Genomic DNA, 16,124 nt, shown 5'->3' with positions numbered 1-16,124 from the left:
CTCCCTCTCAAACTAAGGATCATATTCATCTCGTGTCCCACAACTGACTTCCAAGATCTTCTGACTTGATTTCTGGGTATTTCGGTCTTTCTTGCAGATTTCTCGTCAACCGCGCTCTGATACCAATTGTTGGATTGTGAAATCCCGTGTCCAACTCTTTATTATCCGATTAGTACGATATTGTCCACTTTGGGTCTAATTAGCAAGTCCGCATGGATTTACTTTTTGGTTTCCATCCCAGAAAGCCTCGTACTAATTAGAGTTGGACATCTCTTTATATATTATACACCATTTGTCTAATTATCCAATGTGGGACTTAGTTTGTTATCTCATAGAATTGGATTCTTGTGAATCATTTCAGCTTCTTTTTTTGGCGCCTTTAGAATATATTTTTTTCAATAGTTATCCGACCCATGTTTAATTTGACACAGATTCTTCTTTTTATTATATATTTTTTCTACTGAACAAAAAAAAAATCAACCAGAGGACATCAGTAGACTACTCCGACTCAGTGGTTCCGATCATGGCCGACGAGGCAAGAGAAACCCTTCTGGAGGAGAAAGAAGACAATAACTGCCCAGGCTGTAACATCGACCGACTCAAGCAAGAACAGCGAGGAATCCCTTACATCCACCTCTCCTTCATCTGGCTCGTCTCTCTCTGCACCGGTTCAATATTCTCCTCCTTTAGCTTTCTCTATGTTAGTTTTGTTTCCACGAACTTGTGCGTCTCTCTAATACGGATGATGCTCAAAACCTTGTGGTGTATGTCAGCTCTCCCGATATCTTCCCTGTTTCCATATCTCTATTTCATGATCAGAGACTTCCATGTAGCTGAAAAAGAAGAGGATATTGGTTTCTATGCTGGTTTTGTTGGTAATAACTTTAGGCAATTTTTTTTTTAATTGCTTCAACATATTAATATTGAAAGATTCGTTGGTGTTACTTCTTCTTGTTCTTAGCATCATCTTTCATGATCGGAAGAGCTCTGACGTCTATTCTCTGGGGGAAACTAGCTGATCGATATGGTCGCAAACCTATCATCCTCATGGCGACTTTCTCTGTGTTAGCTTTAACTATTCTTCAATATTTAAATAAAGACAATTTCCTTTTCTTGCAGAATTTTTATTTTCCCCGACACTCTTTTCAGGATCATATTCAATACCTTGTTTGGTTTAAGCACAAGCTTCTGGTTTGCTATTTCAGTTAGATTTCTTCTCGGCTGCGTCAATTGTCTGCTCGGAGTAATAAGAGTAAGTAAATGTCTTCGTCAAAGCTGTGAAGGAATATCTACTTTTTCTCTTTCAAATGTCCTTTGAGGTTGCACTTTCTAAAGGTGTTTCTTTGCTGTTTCAGGCATATGCTTCAGAAGTCGTTAGTGAAGAGTATCACGCTCTTAGTCTTTCTGTTGTGAGGCTTTTGTTTATTCTATTATTGGCCATGTTTACTTCATCTAGTTTAATTTTTTTTCTTGCATGTCTTTCAGGTAAGTACATCGAGAGGTATAGGACTGATAATAGGCCCTGCTATTGGAGGCTATCTTGCTCAGGTTCACTTCACTCTAAACTCTGCTTATACAAATTTCACATTCCTTACATTTTCCTGATTGGGCTGCTTGGTTTCTGTTTCATGCTTCTTAGCCTGCAGAGAAGTATCCTAATTTATTTTCACAGGATTCAGTTTTTGGAAGGTAATATATTTATTATACACTCCAAAATGCAGTTTCAAATGCAAAATAGTCTCCTCAATAGTTTCTTTTTGTGTTGTGCATTACAGCTTTCCATATTTTCTACCGAGCTTAGTTATATCAGTCTATGCTACTGGGGCTCTCATTGCATGCTGGTGGCTGCCTGTGAGTATTGACTTGAACAAAAATATTAATTCATTCCTCATGGACAAAATTAGTATAGGGTATTCTCTTTGCAATGTTTTGTTCATAAAATGAATTCTTGTGAAGATCAAGAACAAATGTTCAATAAATCACTATGCAGTAACTATACGCTTTGTAGAGGACTAATGACTAGGTGGGCCTAGATGTTAACAAATTATTGATTTATTATATATATTAAACCGATTTAAAATTTATTTAAACCAATTTAAGACGGTTTAAACCGATTTATTTGAATCAAATAAATCAGATTTAATGAAAAAAGTCTGGCGATGATCGATTTGCCGCCTAGGCCCCGTATATGCGCCAGGTAGACCGAATTTTAGAATCATGTCAACTATTAGGTATGACTTTAAGCATATTGATATTTGTATGAAGATAAACCTGGAAATATTAACTCATGGTATAAGTTACAGGAAACACTTCATACACATTGCAGAATTTCACGCGGGAGGCTAAATCCAAATGAACCTGAATATTCACCAAATGAACTAAACAATGATGGAAGTATAGGTAGAGGACTCGAAGACCATAACACACAAAGCAAGCCAAGTCTCCTGAGGAACCGTCCATTGATGGCTATCATCATTGTGTATTGTGTTTTTTCCCTCCAGGAGATAGCTTATTCAGAGGTAAGACAGTTACAGTTCACTTCTCTATCGAAGTTATTTATTTGTTTTAGAGGATCGAGTGCTGTCAAATATTTTCAGCAGCTTTAACATTTTATCACTTTTTCGGTGAACTTTGCAAGATATTTTCACTCTGGGCTGTTAGCGACATAAGCTATGGAGGATTGAGCTTCTCATCTCAAGATGTTGGCCAAGTTTTAGCTATATCAGGTGCATGTTGTATATAGCTTACATTGTCTTGTGTAGTGGTTCCTTAAAAGAAGTGTGTGCTTATTTATATTTTCTTCGTGAAGCGTGCTCATTGCTGATTGTTTAATTAGTTCTTGGATTCTTTTGATTTGGTTTGTGATAGTCTATCCACATATATTTCCCCTTGGAGGTTCCTTGTGATTTGAGTTACCATGTTTTCAGGACTTGGGCTTCTGTTGTTTCAACTTATGGTATACCCCCCGATGGAGAAGAGCCTGGGACTCCTTGTGGTTATACGTCTTTCCGCGGTAAATCTGGCCTTTTAGTTTTGCTAAGTATTCTTGATTATAAAGCAATCCTCTCTGATTTTAGAGTGGTAATCGGTTGTCTACAATAGACTTTTCAAATCCCTTACATTTTTGTTGTTGTTCAGGTGATGCTAATACCGCTGCTTTCTTGTTACCCGTCTATAGCTTCACTTTCAGGGTTGACCCTTCATTTAGTGATAAACTGTGCATCTATCTTGAAAAACGCGTTGTCTGTGAGTACATTGGGACAGCCCTGATGCTTTTGTATATAATGTCTCCTTAATTAACAATAATAAATATTGTAGATATCTTTGTGGTTTTTGTTGTTGCAGATCTCTCTTGTTACAGGACTGTTTATCTTGCTCAACAAGGCGGTGGTATGGTTCTTGGGCCAGTGTACCACATACCCTTTTCCGTCTTGTTTTAGTTATGGCCATCTTCAATAATGGTAACTTCTTCTGCCTCTGGTCTAATGCTCACTTTTCTTCGGCATGCCACTGCAGCCACAGAGTCAGAGAGGTGCTGCTAATGGACTTTCTATGACCGCAATGTCTATTTTCAAATCATTTGGCCCTGCCGGTGGAGGAATCTTGTAAGCAATTCACTGGAATTGTACACCAAACAATATTTACCTATAGGCTATAGCTGGAAAATTCAAATCACATGCATGCGAATATTTACTTATAGGCTATAGCTGGAAAATTCAAGTCACATGCACGCAAATATTTACCTTCAGTTATATAAGAAATATATAGGAGCTTCGTCACTTTTTCTGGTTGGATTGTTTTTCTCTGTTGTTAATTTTCTTTTTACTGTGTGTCGTTAAATCTGCAGATTCTCTTGGGCGCAAAAGAGACAGACTGCGACTTTCCTTCCAGGTCAAATTTTACACCTTGCCCATATTAATCTCTCTAAAAAAAGAAAAGTTCTTAATCGTTTTTTTAACATGAGACACAGGTGATGAGATGGTGTTCTTTGTGCTGAATTTGGTACAACTCATAGGATTAATTCTAACTTTCATACCGTACATTTCTCAGAACCAATAAAAAGGTTCATTATACTCTACAAAGGTGAGAAATAAATGGGAAGTTCATTATAGACTATAAAGTGTTCATCTTTTTTTAACATTCCCCTCCCCCTCCCCCTCCCCAAGTGTTTATCCATGATTCAATAGCAAACGAATGACTAATGTTACGGTGTATTCATATTTACATAATATATTTGGGTATGTTTTTTTCTTTTGATATCAAAAGATATTCAAGTATTAAAGTTAGAGGTGCCGAGTTTGACAACTAACAAAGCAAAGATCCCTATGTAATGTTACAGAAACCTTAGTTAATGAATATGTTGTAGAATTTTCTACTTGATGTTGGCATCTAAATGTAAAATCTTGAAAACTTCGCTTTAGTGTCGCTAACTACTTCAGCTATGTTGAAAAACTCGTCTATCTTCTGAATTTTGAATCATCGATATCAAATCTTTATAGTCTATTCTAAAACAATGACATGTTGAGTTTCCTTTTAACGGACCTGCAAAAACGAAAGCAACAAAGATATGATGTTATCATGAGTCACAATCTTCTCTGTCTTTTGGCAGAAAAGTAGACCACAAATTTTTTTTGTTTACAACGTGAATGTGGAATTCCCACTTCTTCCTCATCATTGTCTTTTTCTCTCTATAAACACACAACCTCCTCTCTCACCACTAGTATTATCATTTATGTTTTTTGGGTATTCTAATACTCCCTCCTTTTGTTCTCGAAAATAAAATTTTCTAGAGTATGCACGATTATTAAGAATTTAATTAATATTTATAGTTTGATTTATTTTTTATTTTATTATACACTTTTCAATAACTTTTTACCAATGAAATTTAATCAATTCAAATATTTTCAATTAATATTTCTCAAAAGTATAAAAATATACCTTAATAATATAGAAAATCTATCTTTGTGGAACAAGAAAAAATCTAAAAAATCTTACTTTCGGGAATTGAGGGAGTATGTAATTAATATGCAGTCGTCTACTCTTTTAAATTTAAATGAATTTACTTGCATCTTACGTGTTTCATTTAAATATGATGTTATCATTTAGTCTATGGAATTCCAAGTTTTTCTTCCTCATCAAATCTTATCAATTTATTATGGGAACTCTCATTACCTTTTCGTCCATAGAAATCAGATGGGTGATAGATGTAATATAAATCCTTCTATCATATTTAAAAATGTGTGTTCTTAATATTTGAAGAAATTAAAGAAATAATAATTACTATAGGCCCTCCATACTAAAGATGGTTAAGCGTATATGTAAGAGAAGAATCAATAACTTATGTGACAACAATTATTCTCACTCTAAAAATCTACATATTGATGCATGAGTATGACTGAAGTTTGAAATCTTATTATATAAAGCTTAGTTTTTCAAAGTTGTTAATTAACATGATCACGACATGTGTCAATAATTTTTTAAGATTGCGACATGTGTCAAATATATGATTTCTTCTCTTAGGATTAAAAGAGATTTAGAAAATAAAAGTTATTATTACAAAAATATATTTTTTACAATTCTTTTTAAGATTTTGGAAAAGAGCAATTATATATTGTTAAAATTATTGGATAGTAATTTTTTTTTTAAATCCTAAACAAGTAAATAATGGTTAAAATTTATTTGAAAATAATTTTTTCTGTTAAAAAAATATATAATTTTCGTTTTTAAAGATAATAAAGAAAGAAAATTGTAAGAGAAAAATATTAACTAAAAAAATCTACTTTTTTAAAAAAAATCCTACAAATACAAGATATTATTTAATAAAAATCAAAAAGTAAAACTAACTATAAAATCAGTAATATTTCCTTTTTAAAAGCCTAAAAAAAGAAAATTGTAAAAGTATTACTATTATATTGCTATTACATAGTCTTTTACAATTATATATTGTTAAAATTATTGGATAGTAATATTGTATTTTTTTTAATCCTAAAAAGAAAAATAATTGTAAAACGTTATTTGAAAGTAATTTTTTTCGTTTTAAAAAATCTAAATTTCGTTTTTAACGATAATAAAGAAATAAAATTGTAAAAGAAAAATATTAACTAAAACAAATCTAGAAAAAAAACTAATTATAAAATACTACAAGTACAAGAATTTTTTTAATAAAAATCGTAAAGTAAAACTAACTATAAAATAAGTAATATTTATTTTTTAAAAGCCTAAACAAAAGAAAATCTAAAAGTATCACTATTAGTTTATTATAAATAAGAAACATCCTTTTTATAGATAATTGTATGTTAATAATTTATAAACCAAAAAATAGCTACAAATATTTCACAACTTTATTTAGGTTTTAGCTTCCACATATTATTTTCAAAAAACAAAATATTATTTACGAAAAAATATTACCTACGTATTTTCTTTTAATTTCTTGATACAACTCAATTTTTCTTATAATCTTATTACATTTTTTCATGCTAACACAATTTTTTTTTCAATTATGATGTGTTGTCGTATATGAGTATGTGTGAATATGAAAAATTTGAAAATATGTGTTTGTACGTATAAGACAAAATATAAAATTCGTTAAACAGGAAATTTTATTAAATATAAATTAATTTATAAAAAATTAAACAAAAAGGAATTATAATCCTACCAATACAAGAAAACTTTTAGTGAAAAATATTAAAGAAAATAATTATAAAATAAGTAAGTTTCTTTTTTAAAAGTCTAAATAAAATAAAATTGTAAAAGCAATGTTAAATTTCTAATAATTAACTAACTTTCCTTTTTCAGAGGTAATTTTATGTTTAAAAAATTATAAACCAAAATAACTTTAAATATTTTTCACTCGATATGATTTTTACATGTGCCAATAAAAAAATTATATTGTTAATGTGTCAATAAAAACATGACATTATGTGAAACTAATTTTTCTTTCCTAAAATCCTAAATAAAATAGATTTGGAAAATAATTTTTCCTTTTTTAATCTTGACCAAATAAGATTTTTTTTTTTTTAAAAAAATCCTTACAAAAGATAATTTTAAAAGTCTATTTAGTAGTAATTTTCACTTTTAAAGTTTAATGATAAACATAATACTATAAATTATTTAATTAACAAAAAAATAGTTAAAATATTTGTGATATTGAAAAAACGAATTTTGAAAATTGGAACTTCTAAAAATAGTTAATATTAACTGGAAACAATTATTTGATATTAATTTTATTTTTCTAAATCCTAAACAAAATTAGATTTTAAAATATTATTTAATATTAATTTCCTTTTTTAAAACCCTTAAAAACTTTAAGAGAATATTTGATATATTTTTAAAAAATCACAAACAAGAGAGATTTTATCATATGTTTAAGTTCTAACCAAAATAAAATTGTAAAAACTTATTTGGTAATGTTTTTAAGAGATAATTTGATGATGAACATGATACTGAAAATTACTCCCTTTGTTTAAAATTAGTTTAGATTCGAATTGTACAAATAGTATTTTTTTTTAACCTTATTTAATAGTAACTAGAAATAATTATTTGATAACAATTTATTTTTTTTAATATTTTAAAGAGAAGATAATTGTAAAAGGTTATATGATACTAATTTCCATTTCCTAAAATCCTAGAAAAAATATAAAAGAGTATTTGATATATATATATATATAGACTGTAAATGAAAAGGGGCCCTTTTAAAAAAAACAAACAAAAATAAAATTTAAAATTATTTAATAATAAATGAAAAAAGAATTCAATGACAAGTATGATGTTAAAACTATTTAATTAACAAAAATGAAAAATTAGGATGTTTTCATGATTGCTATTTATATGTGTTTGGTCATACAAAAATCATACACATGTTTGATATATATTTTCATGTGTGGTCATAAGAAATAGATTATTATTATTATTGTCATCGAAGTGATTTTTATATGCATTTTGTCAAAAAAAATCAAGTTTCATCGCCATCTTATTACATTTTTTGTTTTTACTATGTAATATTTTCTACTTCATTTTTAATTAAAATGTTGTTATAGAAATATATCATTTAGAAATAATAAATTAAGAAAATTATTAAGCATCGTATAAATTTAATAAAATATTAAATTATTACATAAGAAAGTGTATGATGTTGTCAATGACTCGATTGACCTTATTTAACTTTCAATTTTTTTCATTATAATTCTTAATTCGGGTTGGGTTGGGTTTAAATTAATAAGTATGAGTGTTTTTTCTAGCACTAAGTTAAAATTTGATAAAAATTCACCTATGCAAATGATTATATAATATTAATATTAACTGGGATTTATGTATAAAAACGAGTTCTTAATTATAAAATAAGTCTCACACAATATATGCAAAAACAATCCTAAAAATATAATAAAATGATTTATTACTTTTATTTATTTATTAAACTAAAACATCAAACAAAACCCGTCGCAACGCACGGGCTCATATCTAGTTTAAGATAATTGTTTGCTTGTAGGACTTTTCGGAACACTGTTTTGAATAAGTTTAATGGATGCAATGACGCCATTATCGATGGTGAGAGAAAAATGTCAAAACTTTTACAGCATTTGTACATTATATTTTTTCCTTTTTTGTTTCTTAACAATTATGCCACAAAAATGGTCCATTAGTCGAGCACCTACAAAAATGACGAAGCGTTACTATTAGAGGAATTGAAGTTGAACAGAAACAGAGCACTCATGATGAAGACAATGAGATCAAGAGATGTGAAAATGAATATTATTTCTGTTAACCGTAAGTGAACAAGGTACAAGTATTTATGTACATCATAAAATATCCGGTTTCTAACTAAACAAACCAACTATAGATACTCTAATAGTGACACTCTTGATACCATGTTGTTTAATGAAAAACTGGAGGGCGATGATTGTGTCTGAGAGTTTAGGTCAAATTAAGCCGGAGTAAATATTTATTGGATAAGCACTACTCTAGTGTCTTAATTAGGAGAATTTGTTTGTTTTCATGGTTTTCTTATGTCCCGCCATATACATTGTTATATCACAAGATAGTGAATACGATAAGATCTGTTTCAAAAATCCAAACTTAAGTATATATTAAAATATGAACTATGATCTTTTTTTTTTTTTGAGAAAGAGTTTAAATATGAACTAATGTCCTTGCTTACACCTTTGCGTGATAGATCTTCTTATCCCAAAAAAAAATAAATCCCAAAAAATAAAAGAATTTTATATAAGTACCAAGTGATTTATTCTGTATTTCTTTCACTTGTTTCATTTCATTTGTCGGAACTGAGATTGGATTTTGATTATATACAGATAAAAGTTTAAAAGAAAAGATACACGGTTAAAGAGAAAAAATCCTAGATTTTTAACTGGATTGTGCTAATCTATACCAAACTTTCTCTTTATAACAAAAATCTTATGTATCAAATATTTTATGTTATTTATATAATTATTTATACTAGAATACTACCCGCGTAAAACACTGATTATATTTTTTCTGTTTTTGTTTCATTTACAAAATCAACTAAACAAATTTAATGTGTTATATTAATTAATTTGATAAATATTTAGTAAGAAGGAATAACGCTTTTTTTTTAACATTTGATTGTTATGTTTCTTTTGTTTTAAATTTTGTTTAGTAATTTATCAGTAACAACTTTATTTACTCCTATATAAATGCTTAGATTTCTCACTTTGTTTATGCAAACCAAGTTTGTATGTGATTAACCGGTTTAATATATGACCATATTTGTGGCTGTAAACATCCCCTATATATTAATCCTGGAGCATTACAACATGTTTTCGTAGCCACGTGTCATCATGGAAATTATTCTTAGAATTGTTAGAAAATTAAGTTGGTTCATATAAACATATACTATGCTTTTTATTAAACTAACTATAAATTAATTAGTACTATATAAAAGAATTTTTTCTTTCCTTAAATAAAAGCTACATAATTACCCAATATGGTTAACATATATAGGACAATTAATGATTATGAATAGTACATATTTGATAACAATTTTTTTAACCTCTTTCTTTTTTGTCTAATTTTATACTATTAAAATAAATTAAAAAATCACATTAAGTATATGATTAAAAAATTTAGATTTTTTCTAAATGTTATATTTTGAATTTCTAAAAACAGCTATAAATTACAAAAAATGGTAAAAGTCTCACATTGAACTCATATCGTAGGGTTTGGGCTTTTAGATACACGTTCGGGTTCGTATCGGGTATTTCAGTATCAAGGTATAGAACCCGTTTGGGTATTTTTACGCTTCGAGTCGGGTTCAGGTATTTTATGTTCGGGTTTGGATATTTTGGGTCAGGTTCAGATATTTAAATTTTGAAGAAAAAATAAATAAATTATTCATTGTTTAAGTTTTTTGTATTTAAAATATATTTTAACTTAACTAGTTTTCTAATTTTTAAAAGATTAAACTATTAATAGGTTTGGAAATAAAACTTTGAAAATAGAAAGACACTAATTTAGTTGTTGTTTTGAAATTTTAGATGCAATTTTTGTTAATACAAGAAACACGAGCTTGATATGTATTTTAAGTGAGTAGCAAATGATTTTGTTCATAATTATATGTATATTATCTAATTTTGAGCAATAAGCATCATTAATATAAATATTTTGAATAAAATAAGAGAAGTAAACAAGAAATATTGGGCTAAGTATATTTAAGTTTGGTTATCTTCGGATATCCATTCGGGTTCGGATATCACCCGTTCAGATTCAGATATTATATGAACTGGTGAAATAAATAATTTTTTGTTGTTGTTCTAGAATTAGATGATTTTTAGACCGAGCTAGTGAATATATACTAGACAGATATTTATATTTTGAGTATGCACTTATATTCTATAACCATTTGATATATTAGATTTGAACACTAACATGTTAATATAGTTTACCAGTGATTTTTTTTTCAAAATTTTTATTCTTAGATATGTATCGGGAGTGAAACTAATTTTTAGAGATGTCCATTTTTTTAAATTGATACTTATGTAATTCACCGAATTCATAGAAGAAGTTAAAAAAAAACTTAACTCATATCAATGAAACAAAGACAAGAACGAAATCATAATTTTATAGAGGTAGAAAATAAAACCACTTATGGAGAGTCAGTAGTAAACAAATCGAGAGCAGAAAACTCAATTCTCTTTCGTCATTATACAATCGATGTTGCCTATTTGATTTTGGTGATTTGTGTCAGCCGCAATTTTTTTTTTGGGTGCATATTAAGTCTTAAAAATAATTAAACGATGATATATTTAAAAGACCAACATTTGTATTCGTCATTTTATAATCGATAAAGATTATAGTGTTGCAAAATATTAAAACCATATAATAAACAAACATTATTATAAAAACTCACTCCACACATGCACACAAGTTATCATCTAGTTATACAATTAATATGCATAAAAGGTAAGTTGACAATTTATGGTTTATACAATTTATTTAGTGGTTTATAAAGCTGAGTTTAACTTAGAAAACTAAGGGGGTGTTAGTGAGGATGAGATTTATAATGAGTCTTAGAATTTCTAAGTCTAGTGTTATTGGTTTATAGATTCTCATATTCTCATTAAAATCTATTGTTATTGGTTTGATGATTCTATAATTCTATACAAAGTCATTTGTTATTCAAAAAGTTTAAATTTTAATGATTCTACAAATCTACTAAAGTAAGTGTTATTGGGAGTTGAATTCTTATCATTTTAACTCACAAATTAAGATTTTGAGAATACTACATGTTTACTTTGAATTCTTAGAATCATTACGTTACTTTATTTTCATATATTTTCACAATATACAAAATTCTCTACATCTTTTTCCAAATTTAACAAATCTCTTAACTTTTAAAATCAACAAACTCTATAGAAATCTAAGTTCCACTAACACCCCGTAATATATAGTGGTTATGCCTAAGATCAGGAATCTATACGATAGATATGCATGGTCATTTTCAAAATTTTATTAGGGTGACTATATGTATTTTTAATGAAATGTCTTGTTGGCCTATTTTAAAACTTAAATGACAACTTTTATCAGTAAATAAAAAAATAAGAATCTAAATTAATAGAATATAAATATATGATTTAATACAACATCAAAACTATTATAGTTTCTTTAATATTAATATAAATAGTATTTATTCTTAAAATTTATATTTATGTATACACACACACACACACATATATATATATATATATATATATATATATATATATATTAAACTATAAATTAAAACACAATAAAATTAAAAGGAAAAAGTAAATTTAGGGGAAATATCAGGTGAATTGATAAATATAGAAAATGATCCTATGATATGAAAATAGGTGGGATATAAAAATAGAAAAAAAAATGAAAAGAAATAAGGTAAAATAACAAAAAAAAAAAGAGAAGAGTTAAAAGATCATATGAAATGAAAATATATTTTTATCGTGGAGTTTTTTTTATGAGGTAAAGAATATAATCATTTAATCAATAAATTTAGATACACAAATTGATTTATCAAGTTATTGAAATAAAAGAAAAATATGTAAAAAGTATCTGAAACCTAAATTCTAATACACAATTTGTAAGTTTTGTGTTTAATAGTATTAAATTATGTAAGAGAGACCAAAAGATGTTTGAGAAAATATAAATGAAAAATTAACAGGAATAAAAACATAAGAAAATGACAAATATAATAAACATAAGAATATGAATAACTAGGGTCGGCCCGCCCTACGGGCGGGATATACTTTACTTGAGATCTCAGATTTTATTTTTTGTATGATTTGGTGGTTTGTGTTTTAGGTTTGCATTTGCAAGAAATGTGTATAATAATGTTTATTGTCTAGTAGGAAAATTTAAAGGGCAATTCTCCTAAATAGACAATTTTCAAGTTTTTGCCACAAAAATAGATTCTAAGAAGAAAAATAACCAAAATATTTCATTTAATAGGTAAAAAGACCTTAACATCCTAGATATATAAAAATTAAAAAAATTAAAAATAATATTTTTTTATAGTTTTAGATTATATGTTTTCAAATTCGAATTTTTATAACTTTTTTTGAATTTTTTTTCCGAATATTTTTTAATTTCTTTTTTTGTAATTTGAAAATACTTTTTGAAACTATTTTTAAAATTTTTATTTTCAAATTTTTAATATTTATTTTTTATTTTATAAAATTTTAAACCTCAATCATAAATCTCCACCCTTAATTCTAAACCCCAAAGTTTGGATTAGTTAACCCTATGGGTATAAGTGCATATTTACCTATTTAATGAAATATTTTGGTCATTTTGATTCTTATAATCTATATTTGTGACAAAAACTTTTTAAGTGATATCCTAAAGTATTTCTCAAATTTAAATGTTGAAGGACATTATATCCATTTACTTAACGTTTGATGTTTGCTTATTTTTGTCACTTGTTTTTGTATTTTTATTTGTTGTCAAATATATTTTTTGACATTATATTATTTTAGTTATTATCTTTATTTGTTTGTTATGTTTTTTAATGAGAACATTTTTTATATCATCTTTACATACGTGATATGTCTAACTAAAATAATTTATTTTTATTATTATTGTCATAGATTATAAGTTTGTATTAACATGATACGCATGATTGAAATGGTATACATTGTTAAATGTTTGCTCAATTTCTATATATATAGGAAGTATATTCGAGTTTCTATTGTTGTGATTAATTTTAGTGCTCAAAACATCGATTATTTTACATTTTGCATATATTGAATGTATTTGTATTTTTAATAAAATTTTATTATTCAGTTTCAGTATACAATTAGTGGATGTTTTACTTATTCTATTACCTCATATATTGTTTCCATTTGCTATACCGAGTAATACATTAATTTAATTTTTAATTTACTATAAATTTATTATGGGGCATAAAAAACATAATATAATATATGTTTGATTAATAACTTGTTTGCCAAGCAATATGTGTATCATTGCTTATCTGGTCGTAGCGGAAAGCTGTCTAATACCGTAATTTCTTCATCTGTTTATAATAAAAACATGTGAAATTGCATCCCATATACATAATTTTTCCCTTAATTAACTAAATACCCTAAATCCCACAACATCATACCTTAGTTGTTAGACACACAACTTGTCACATCACGTATATTCACCTAATTTCTAATTTCTTTGTGGTTATTTAGGTAATTGACTCTAAAAACATTTCGGACATCCCTAGTGTAGTTATTGGCACGACCAATATAAAAAAAAGATATTTTTGTTGTGTTTTATTTTGAGTTTTAAGTCATATTTACAAATAGTATATAAGTGTATAATGTATATAAAATATTGAATCAAAAATTAGTTATCAAAAATTAGTTTACTAAATATTACTAAATACTATATACAGAACTTGCAAAAGGAAGTAAATACATATTTCTAGATTTACATTGATTTTTATCTGACCCAAATTTACAGGAGATATAATTATGAGAAGAAGAAAAAGCGCAAACATAGAAGTAAAACGTAAAACCTATAAGAAGTTATTCACTGCATCTCATAGTTTTGTCTACAAAGATGGTATTAATTATTTTAAGCAACAATGTTAAAAGCTAAACCTTGAAGTACTCTTGTAAAGCTCTCCAGTATAGCTTTCATAAAAGCCTGCGAACACAACATCAATATTATTATTTTGGTTAGTGTTTAGTGCTTATTACAATCAAACTTAATTGCTTTCTTCAGTTCGTTTACCTTAGTTACAGAATCTTTCATATATATAACGATGTTTGAGACAATAACAATAGACCTTTGGAAGAGTTGCCATATGTAAGACACTAAGGATGCTACTGTTGATAGCCACTGCAACGTTTTGACTATGACCTTGATTACAGAAAGTTCAGCTTCTAGCTCTCCAAGCTTGACCTCAAAAAGGGAAAGAAAGAAATCAAATATAGGGCTGACGAAATGAGAAGCAATGGCTGTCCAAGAAATTAAAAACAAAAGCAAGCATATGAGTTCACCTCAACATCATCCAAGCACATATAAACATATTTGTCTATAAACTCTTTAGGAGAAACTCCAACCTTTGATATTTGGTCTTTGAAGAAACATATCTTTCGTGCCATCTCTCCACATCTTTTTATCTTCATAAAAAAAAAAATCAAAGTTCAGAGACAAACTTCAAACTGAAACAGATTACAATGGACAATCATATACCTGGTAGAGATATAATAAACTCTTCAGGCATAACAAACCTATCAACAAACCCCACTTGGTTATCGTGAGGCAACCAACACCACCCAACCTACCAATCAGGCTAAAAGCAGATCCTGGCTGAAATCAAGGAAAGAAGGCATAGCTAGGCAAGACAGGAAGGCAAGGAAGATAGATTAGAATAGACCAATCCAGCCAAGCCAATCCAGGAAAGAAAGACTCGTGATAGATCAAACCCAAGATTTTAGTAAGCCTATGATAGAAGGAGGAGTTCTCATCAGCATATTACAAACCAAGGAAGGAAAAGACATAGAGTTGACAGTTCAAAAAAACCATCTGTCTATCTTAACCATCCTAAAAAAAACAAAGAGAGAGGGAGAGCCTCCCAGAATCTGATGAGACGCACTTTGACGGTGGAGACACGATTCAGTCAAATTGATAGAGGAGAGACTTTAGATTGCTCTGAGCCACATCAAAATCGCTTATGGAATACATTAAACCCTCTGTACACAGTCGCTTGTATGATAGTTGACTGCAATACATAAACAAAAGGAGTGAAAATCAACAAAAAGTGAATTCGAAAGTATTTCCTATAAACGATCTCATAGTCGAAAGTATTTCCGAACCGGTGAGATCTTTATATAGCAGATGAGCGGCGCAGGAGGGAGCTTCGCAGTGGTGATTAAAGATGATTTAAGTCCATTGATTATCGAAGAACTGTTACAGGAGATAGATCGCAGCTGCGCCGATCGAAGGAGAGCGGAGATCACCAAGGCGAGCGTAGAGGATGATTAGGGTTCCACCAGGAGATTGGGGTAGTCGGGCCGCGTACAAACATAGCATGAAGCCCAAATGCGTAGCCCGTAATAACCGAATCACACTTTAGTGAAACGGTGCGGATCCGACGTGGCAGCGCGAGGGAGCTTCAATTT

At 28.5% G+C, this 16,124-nt stretch overlaps 2 protein-coding genes across 13 annotated transcripts; one reads left to right on the top strand and one right to left on the bottom strand.

The window, feature by feature from the left end:
• The first annotated feature begins 340 nt into the window (after positions 1-340).
• LOC106381661 (probable peptide/nitrate transporter At3g43790) lies at positions 341-4,257 on the top strand. Of its 8 annotated transcripts, none has more exons than XM_048738699.1 (16): positions 341-668; positions 774-875; positions 962-1,064; positions 1,150-1,252; positions 1,356-1,409; positions 1,486-1,548; positions 1,640-1,689; positions 1,776-1,851; positions 2,304-2,519; positions 2,639-2,726; positions 2,928-3,013; positions 3,139-3,246; positions 3,346-3,390; positions 3,517-3,605; positions 3,848-3,891; positions 3,971-4,257. In XM_048738699.1, the coding sequence occupies exons 1-16, from the start codon at positions 524-526 to the stop codon at positions 4,057-4,059; spliced, it is 1,461 nt and encodes a 486-aa protein (XP_048594656.1). In that variant the 5' UTR covers positions 341-523; the 3' UTR covers positions 4,060-4,257. The 8 variants fall into 8 exon arrangements, 4 of the variants coding, with proteins under 4 accessions (XP_048594656.1, XP_048594653.1, XP_048594654.1 ...); XR_007315749.1 differs by having other exon boundaries at positions 376-668; positions 2,298-2,519; positions 3,319-3,439; XR_007315751.1 differs by having other exon boundaries at positions 377-668; positions 2,298-2,519; positions 3,319-3,409.
• Positions 4,258-14,405: 10,148 nt separating this feature from the next.
• LOC106437663 lies at positions 14,406-16,124 on the bottom strand. Of its 5 annotated transcripts, none has more exons than XR_007315747.1 (6): positions 15,819-16,124; positions 15,599-15,724; positions 15,196-15,445; positions 15,000-15,122; positions 14,731-14,901; positions 14,406-14,643 (listed from the first exon to the last, which is right to left on the bottom strand). XR_007315747.1 is itself a non-coding variant. In XM_048738695.1 (6 exons), the coding sequence occupies exons 3-6, from the start codon at positions 15,224-15,226 to the stop codon at positions 14,572-14,574; spliced, it is 390 nt and encodes a 129-aa protein (XP_048594652.1). In that variant the 5' UTR covers positions 15,227-15,445; positions 15,599-15,724; positions 15,819-16,117; the 3' UTR covers positions 14,406-14,571. The 5 variants fall into 5 exon arrangements, 1 of the variants encoding a protein (XP_048594652.1); XR_007315745.1 differs by having other exon boundaries at positions 14,731-14,895; positions 15,819-16,122; XM_048738695.1 differs by having other exon boundaries at positions 14,731-14,957; positions 15,063-15,122; positions 15,819-16,117.

This window comes from Brassica napus, chromosome A8, assembly GCF_020379485.1.
Source record: "Brassica napus cultivar Da-Ae chromosome A8, Da-Ae, whole genome shotgun sequence".
In the NCBI taxonomy this organism is placed as follows: domain Eukaryota; kingdom Viridiplantae; phylum Streptophyta; class Magnoliopsida; order Brassicales; family Brassicaceae; genus Brassica; species Brassica napus.
Note: the sequence above shows the minus strand (reverse complement) of the source record. Positions and strands in the feature narration are given on the sequence as shown.